Here is an 8,929-nt window from a genome sequence, read left to right as displayed (position 1 = left end):
CGAGATCAGGAGATTTCTCAAATGTAAGAGAATGTAGGGTCTGCTGTAATAATTAATTCCTGTCGGAAAATGGGGGAATCTCCCTAATTGTAGGGTAATGGGGAAACGTGCCCCTGACTGGGTCACTCTGACCTAGCTCTGCTGGGCTGCGCCGTATTACGGCTTTCTCGGGATTTTGGCCCTTGAAGGCCGTTTTTTTCTCCTAAGCTCTAGGAGGGACACGTGTCAAATGGAGACTGGTCCAATTCGGACCAACCAAAGTATGACAAGTGTCAGGACTTGATTGGCCCACGTGGCATGGGCAAAATTACCCAAAACAATTCATGTCTACTCAGAACATGAATAGGGCATGGCAACTCACTTCAATGTGGGCAATGCTGGACAAGGGTCTTTTATGGCTCTTTTGAGTGGTGTTGGTGCAGGTTGTTTTGTACCTAGGATTAATATAGAAACTGAACATGATTATGACTGTGAGGGGACTGATGAGGATAATGTTGAGTTTGTTACTGCTAGGGACAAAATAAGTCAGGATAGGAAAGCTGGAGTAGAGTATGAAGAAGAGCTAGTTATGCTGCAGAAGATTGCAGAGTCTAAAGGAAAACAAGTGAACATGTTTGAGGATGATTGGGAAGGTGTTAGTGATGAAGATAGTCTTAGTGAATCTGAGGATGAAGATGACTTAGGTTACCTCATTGCACCTAACACAGGGAAAAGGATAAGATAATCCAGGGCATATGAGAGCACTGAATCTTATTTCTGTTTGGGAAAACAATATTAGAATGTTGTGATGTTCAGAAAATCTTTGAGTGACTACAACATTCACAGTGGGAGGAACATCAAGTTTTATAAAAATGATCCAAACAGGGTGGGTGCTAAGTGTAGACAACATGAGAAAGGTTGCCCTTGGAAAATATGGGCTTCTTGGGATAAAGACAACATAAATTTTACTGTGAAGTCTCACATAGGGGAGCACACTTGTGACAGGGTAGCAAAGGTTTCCTTGATCAATTCCAAATGGATTGCTAACAATTATGCACATTCGTTTAGAGTTAACCCTTACATGAAAATACAAGACATTAGGGAGTCAATATGGATGGAAAAAGGGATTAGGGTGACCAAGACAATGGCTTTCAGGGCAAGAAAGCAGGGTCAAGCTCTGATTGTTGGTGAGTATCAGGAGCAATATGCTTTGCTTCCGAGGTATGCTGCAGAAATATTAAAGAGCAACAGAGGGAATACAGTCAAGCTACAATTAAATGCTAATGTTTTCTAGAGAATTTATCTCTGTTTTAAAGCATTAAGAAAAGGGTTTAGGGCTGGTTGTAGGCCATTTATTTCCCTAGATGGGTGCTTCCTAAAAGGCCCATTTGGGGGGCAACTACTTGTTGCTGTTGGTAGAGATGGGAACAACCAAATGTTTCCATTGGCATGGGCTGTTGTTGAAGTGTAGAGCACAGACACATGGACATGGTTCCTATCACTTCTTGGTGATGATTTGGAGACAACTACAGGGGCTGGCTACACAATTATGTCTGACCAGTAGAAGGGGTCGCTAGCAGCTGTGTCTGGTGTGTTCCTAGAGGCTGAAACAAGGGTGTGTTCTAGGCATGTCTATTGTAACTTCAAAGGTGTTTTTGGTGGAGGCCTAGAATTCAAAAAACAATTTTGGATGATAGCAAAAAGTACAACTAAGAATGAATTTACCAAAAACATTGAATTGATGAGAGCCATTTTTGAAGATGCTGCTAAAGATTTGATGCAGAGGAATTATAAGAAATGGTGCAGTGCTTTCTACAGTCCAATGTCATGTTGTGACAGTGTTGATAATAACATGAGTGAGGTTTTAAATGACTATATACTGACTTCTAGGCATAAGCCAAGCATTACAATGCTGGAGGATATCAGGGAAGGGTTGATGGGGAGACTGCACAAAAAAAGAGATGAAATTGGCAAGAAATCAATCATGCTTGGCCCAAGGATACCACAGAGATTGGAAAAGGTCAAAATTTGGGCTAGGGGCTAGAATGCTTTCTAGGATGGGGGATTCTGTTATGGGGTGAGAAAGGGGGCCACACAGGACAAATTTGTTGTGAACTTGGAGACCAGAACTTGCAGCTGCAATGCATGGCAAGTTAGTGGGATTCCTTGCAAGCATGTTGTGGTGGCTATTTGGAATAAGGTGGACCATCTAGAAGACTATGTCAATCATTTTTTCAGCACGGAAAAGTACATGACAACATATGACTTCCTGCTTGAGCCTCTAAATGGTCTCCAAGAATGGTCAACAGCTGACACCCTTGTAATCCCACCTAAATTGAAAAAACTGAGGGGCAGACCTAAGGCTAAGAGGAGATATCAGGCTGGGGAGACAACATCCACTTGTAAGTTAAGGAAAACAGAAAATCCTTAGTCATGCAGCTTATGTGGCTTGAAAGGACATAACAAAAGGGGATGCAAGAATGTTCCAAGATAAAGAGAAGGAACTGAACACACAAACACCCCTGAAGTGCCTCAAACTCATCCAGCTGCAACACACACATCTGTCCCAATGCATATGAGAGGGTTGGGGGTCTACACATATCCTAATGGCTATCAAAGGGTAGCATCAGTAAGTATCTCCTACTAATTCAATTACATTTGCAAGATATTGATATTAATTTGATAGTACTAAATTCTTCTTTTGTTAAAGGAGGTTCAAAACCAGCACATACCCCCTTAACAACAACAACAAAGGGCTTTCTACACTAATATTGAAGGAGAGCAAACTGTGTACTCCTTCAGTCAAGATTAGTACCCTATGTCAAGCCAAAACCAAAGCCAAAACAACAATACAATTTCAAGTCAAGCATTGCAGGTATGAACAAAAAATTAATCACTTAAAAAAATTTACTTTTGTCATTCATATATAAAACACTAATTGCATTACTTATTACAGGATTTAGCAAAGAGGAAGAGAAACAGCAAGAAGTAGATGCATCAGGTACAAACTAATACTAGTTCTTTTCTTTCATTTCTTCAATACATACCAAAATCCTACAACAACAAGCACAATAACAACCTTCCATAAGTCACAATTAATGCCCAAGTTCATCCTAGCAGCCCATTAATTTTTAGCATAACATAATCACTTTCAATCTTCCTAGCATACTTGTTTGCTTGCTTCAATTCCTTCCTCATAGACATAACTTCATTCTTGAGTTCCTGCTTCTTTTGCATAAGCCCCAATATCACCTCAGTTTGCCAAGCATTGGGGTCTTCCATGTCACCCACTTAAAAAATTTACAACCCCTTCTTTCAGTCTCTGCATCATAATCAGGGCAAGCAAGAAACCTTCTACCAGGGTTATCTTTAGTCCAAGCCTTACTCTTAGACACCAACAAACCATAGTGACATCTACTTCCCAAATTGCTCTGCCTTGACATGTTAGAATTTCAATAAAAAAAAAAATTTAATTGCTGCTTCTAAAAAAAAAATTTCGACTTTTTGTAGGCTCTGTATGTTGAAAATGGCAATGGAGAAGCATATAAATGGAAGCAAGATTTTTTGGGAGCTCTAACGGCTAGTTTTTAACTGCCAAATTTATTGAAGTAAACGAAACATTAGTACCCTCTGCCACTTTTGTCAAAATTTTATTTTTCCTTTTTTTTTTTATTTTTTTTATATATATATACAAGTTTATCTGTTGTAGAAGGTTAAGTACTCTCTTTGCAACCTTTGAAATTTCAGTACCTTGAGTGAAACTTTTGGTAAACATTAGTACCTTCAAGTTGTATTAACTCTAATATTATTTGTAAAACTTTCTAAAATGGTAATTGTTGCAATATTTGTAAAACGGAGGAAGAATGAAATTATGGAGTAATCTTGTCCAAAACCACAATCTTTGCAATTCTATACACTTCATTTTAAAAAAAAAAATAAAATAAAAAAAAATAAAAAATTGATAACAATAATCTGTCATGCATTGTACCTTTTTTTTATTTTTTTTTTTGGGAAATTCTCTTTGGTGAACTCATACTTTTTAATTTTTTTAATGGTAAACAAAGAAAAAAATTATTACCATTGGTAAACTTTAATTAGTTATACTTATTCAATGGTGAACTTAATGATGTTATAAGCTTAACTTTAGTTAACTAAAGGCTTAATGGCTAATTTAACCATAATAACTTTTCTCCCAAAATTTTCAACCCCGAAAGTATTGCCCACCAACCAGAACCACCACCCACCCAAATCGCCCTAAACCCTAACTCAGCCACAAACACCACCGTCGACTTCCCTACACACCATCGCCGGCTAGCCCCACCAAGCCGCCGGTATACTCCATCACCCCACCAGCCCTATCCCTTGATAACTCCATCGCCCTTACCACCACCGTTGCCTAACTACAACAATTTCACGCCCCTACCACCTACCATAGCAGCATCATGACCACTAACGCCTAACTCACCCTAGCCCAATCTAAGACGCCACAACCTCGAAATAACTCGGCCAGAACCGGCACCCTAGCCTAACTTGAGACGTCGCAACCCCGAAATGACCCTCCCTGACTCTTTGCCCTCAAAACGGCCGAAAGCAAAATTGTGATCTTCCACGCAATTCAGATCAACTTCAAACCCCACCGCCAAATTCATCGGCGACACCGCCTCAAACGCCCTTTCCTCATCTTCTCCACCACATAATTCTTCTTCATTTCTTGCAATTTTCAATCAATTTACGCTAATTCACCAGCCCTCGATTAGTCAATTTCGACCCGATTTCAATGGTTGTTACAAGGGTAGGGGAAAGGGGTCGATTTCGCGACGGTTTGTGTTGCGGGCTGAAGGGGTTTGAAGGGCTGGGTGTTTTTTGCGGTGGTTGATTGAAGGGTTTGGGGTGGTTTTCGAGGAGGGGAAAGGGGGAAGGAGATATGCAGCAGGGGTGGGGGAGGCTGGCGCACCGGCAAGGGAGGGCTGGGTGCCAGCGCCGGCGTGGTGGGGGTGGGGGGGGGGAGGTGGCTGCCAGTGGTGATTGGATGGGAGCTTAGGTAAGGATTAAGGAGGAAGAAAGAGAGGAGGAAGAAGATGATGATATGTTGTTTTAAGTTAGGGCATTTTAGGAATTTTAATTTTTTTATAAAAAAAAACATTAACCATGGTTAAGAAATTACATCAAATCATCATTAATATTAGCATTGGATTAGTAAAGATAATTAGGGTTTACCAATGATAATAATTTTTTCTTTGTTTACCACTAAGAACATTAAAAAGTGTGAGTTCGCCAAAAAGAATTTCCCTTTTTTTTTTATATATATATTTTTTATTTTTACAACAGCATTGTACCTATTCATGTACACAATATATATAATTTTCTTATAAATTTTGTGCATTAGCATGTTGTACATTTTAATATATAGGATAATAGATGCGTTTGATGATTAAAGGCTAAAAGTTGAAAGTTGAAAGTTGAATATGTTTATATTAGTTGATTTTGACTAGCTGATTGTATTAATTGAATTGACTAACTAATTGTATTAGCTAATTAGACTGTATAAAAGTGTAAAGTAAATAAATGATTCCGTTGAGTTATTTGAGTACACAAAATGATCAATAAGCTAATTATTATCAGGGTAGGTACTAGGTAAGATTATAAAATTGGGATATAAGTGTATTTTCAACTAAAAGTATTAAATCAACTAATAATAAAAAAAGTTCCTCTACGAAGGTGGTTGAAAAAAAGCTTGTTTAGCATGGTGAATAAGCTCTTTGAATCAATTAACTTTCCACTAAACACTTCAAATTAGCTTATTTATCTTATAAAATACAAATAGTTAGTCAAATCGATTGATACATTCAAGAGACATATGATACTCTATTATTCTCTTTGTTTCTTTTTAAAAATGCACCACTATAACTACTTGGTTATTTTAATTATATATAAAAAAACATATTAATGGAATATGATGTTGGATTAGATAATTATATGTATGTTTTATATTGCCAACATTTAAATTTTATAGTTTTAACCATACAATTTATATTAATGATCAAATTTGTGTGTTAATAAATATATGTATAAAAGTGATACTGGATACATTTACAATAAAACAAAGAGAGCATTTTGATATCTTTAACAACTTCGAGTTTTCATTTTTCATCCATAACCCATATAAATCATAGGTATTTTACATCATCTACTACTCCTTGAATCAAAACAAATCATTAAAAACCAAAATATGAAAATTTTTCAATAAAGTAGGAGATTTTCTACATCTATATAAACCAACCGAAACATGAAACATTTTCAATCAAATTGTAAGTCCAACACTTTAATTTTCATGCAATCTGACACAGCCTATGTTGTTATAAAAAAACATACGAGTACTAGTACTACCATAAATTTGACAATAACTTTAATAGAGTACCATAACAAAGTGACATAAATTACAAAAAATGATGCAAAAGACATTGAAATTGAAGTACAAAAAAGTATTTAGAAGAGTATGTGTTACATTCTAAACTCGACACGGTTAACAAATGTACTACAAGCATATTCTATTTGCAGTAAAAGGACGTGGCTATACCTGACATAGTCTCTACACTCTAGCTATACCAGTATGATGAAACCACTTGCTAATCATACATTCTTTTTTTCGGTTTATTTTTTCTTTCTTCTTTGCAATCAATTCTTCAATCTGCTAAGATTGGTAATACATTTTACGGAGTAGATTCTTTCTTTCAATTCATGGTTTACTTATAATTCCCAAGCCATGCTCAATCGGTTATTAATAAAATTAATAGCCATTGAAACATAAAAGTTTCTAAGGAAATGTAACTCATCTCAATAATAATAATAATAATAATAATAATAATAATAATAATAATAAACCGCTTCCGTATAATCCACCTTTTCATTATCTCCTCCACTATCAGCATTGTGGAAATCTCAGCAGGGAGATCACACGTCTGGTTGGCTTCAGGTGGTCCTTATTTCAGATTTGGGTAGACAATGAATGCAAAGACTTACCGATGTGTGATGTCCTACCGATCGGGTGTTCCATTGTTCTTTGTTTCGACGTCGTGCTTTGCTTGTTCAAGGGTTTTTACTGGGGATATTTTCGGTGATCACGCGGTATTGTGTGCTGGTATCATGGGTATTAAATATCGACATAATGTTGTTCAGGATATCCTTGTTGATGTTTGCTATCGTTCTGGGATTTCAGCAAGGAAAGAGGTTGACATTGGGTTGTTTGGAGGGAACGACGAGACCCTTAGACATGCAGATGTGTTACTTTATTCCCGGGAATGTGGTCGCGATGTCTGTGTAGATTTGACAGGGTCTTCTCCTTTGACACAGTGAGGGCTATCTAACTTTATTCTTGGACGGGTTGTGACTGATGCGACTCATCGAAGCGGGTTAAGTATGAAGCTCGTTGTCATTTGTCAGGCGATTGGATAGGGTTTCATTCCCTTCTCCTTTTTTCTTCACTTGGAGAATTGGAGAAGGATGCTGTTGCATTGCTGAATCGAGTTCAGAAATTCTTGACGACGAAAGACATTGGGGCACGTGTTGCTGCTCATACATATACTAGGATAGGTTTTGCTATATCTAGAGGAGTGGGGGGCCAGATTGTGTCTCGGCTTTCCACTAATTTTTTTATAGTTTGTATGACTTTGTGTGTATTTGAGATATAATAATAATAATAATAATAATAATAATAATAATAATAATAATAATAATAATAATCTATACTATATGGTAAAGTAATCACCAAATAGGGCACTTGGCACAAATTTATGAAAAAATTTTCCTCTAAAATGTTAATTTTTTTAAAATGAATTTGTATTAAAAAAAAGAAATTGAAATTTTTTTTTTTAAAAAGGATATTTATGTAACAACCAAGAATTTTAAGGATATGCATTCAATGAATTTATTTATTTATTTATTTTAAAAAATAAAGTTTCATACTTGTAAGTCATTGTTAATCAATCGTACTATTATTTTTTGAGGCAATCTTAACAATATGAGTCTGTGCATTTGCACAAGCCCTAAACTAGTAATAATAATGAACATCTTAGGCGAATTAATGATTTTGGGAAAAGAAAAAAAAACAGAGGAGAAATTTTCTCCAAAAAAACTCCACATAATTGATTTTTGATACAATTTATCTCATTTGTTTAGAATTAGATTAGACCTATGCGATGTCCGGATTGAAAAAATTATTAGAATGAACTAAATTTTTTACTTTCTATTTATTATTTCCCAGTACATACTTATAAATTAGATCATAAAAATATATCTTTCACAAAAATTATTAAGTAACGAAATATAATAATGAAGCCAATCTGATCTAATCAAGCCATAAGCATACAAATTTATATAATTAAGAGTTCGAAATACAAATTATAAATACATGTACCTTAAATAAATTAAAGCGATGTAATTAAAAAAATAATAGTAAATTGAAACACCTTGAAAATACTACGAAATAATGGTAACATTTAATGACTATATTAGTTCATTTTTGTAACAAACATCCATATTATTAGTACATGAGTTCATAGCTACCAGAATAGGTTGCTTGCATAATCCTTAGTAAAAACACACACACTAATAGCAGTAAAACCTTAAAAAATTAAAATAATAATAATAATAATAATAATAATAACAATAAAGACGTCGTAGTTACCTAATATGTTTTAGCTCAATATTAATTTATTTATTCCAACCAAAAAATTTTATTTTTTTATTTATTGACACAATCAAAAGATTGAAATGAAAACAATTAAAAATATCCAATTCCAAAAAAAATAAAAATAACTAAAAATATATATGACATGCATTAGGCGGGAAAATTTTTTATGAGAGAGGACACTTATACAGTTTGAGGAGAAAATGATGTTAGCAATTTTCTGTTTTAGTAATAGTTAATAAATTTTGAAATGTTAAGGTTAGA

At 35.2% G+C, this 8,929-nt stretch overlaps 1 protein-coding gene across 1 annotated transcript; it reads left to right on the top strand.

Annotated features, from left to right (window-relative positions):
- The first annotated feature begins 787 nt into the window (after positions 1 to 787).
- Positions 788 to 2,023, top strand: LOC145580929 (uncharacterized). Its single transcript, XM_081638009.1, has 2 exons — positions 788 to 1,200; positions 1,606 to 2,023. The coding sequence occupies exons 1-2, from the start codon at positions 788 to 790 to the stop codon at positions 2,021 to 2,023; spliced, it is 831 nt and encodes a 276-aa protein (XP_081494135.1).
- Positions 2,024 to 8,929: the final 6,906 nt, after the last annotated feature.

The sequence above is a fragment of the Chenopodium album genome, chromosome 15, assembly GCF_948465745.1.
Source record: "Chenopodium album chromosome 15, dcCheAlbu1.1, whole genome shotgun sequence".
Classification (NCBI taxonomy): Eukaryota; Viridiplantae; Streptophyta; class Magnoliopsida; order Caryophyllales; family Amaranthaceae; genus Chenopodium; species Chenopodium album.
This window is presented reverse-complemented; position numbering and strand designations above follow the sequence as displayed.

Bases quoted from the DNA above. Each gene is read 5' to 3' on its own strand.
- LOC145580929 (XM_081638009.1), top strand. From the start codon at position 788: ATGTTCAGAAAATCTTTGAGTGACTACAACATTCACAGTGGGAGGAAC. The intron at 1,201-1,605 runs GTATGCTGCAGA...GGTGTGTTCTAG, and splicing joins CAATATGCTTTGCTTCCGAG to GCATGTCTATTGTAACTTCA.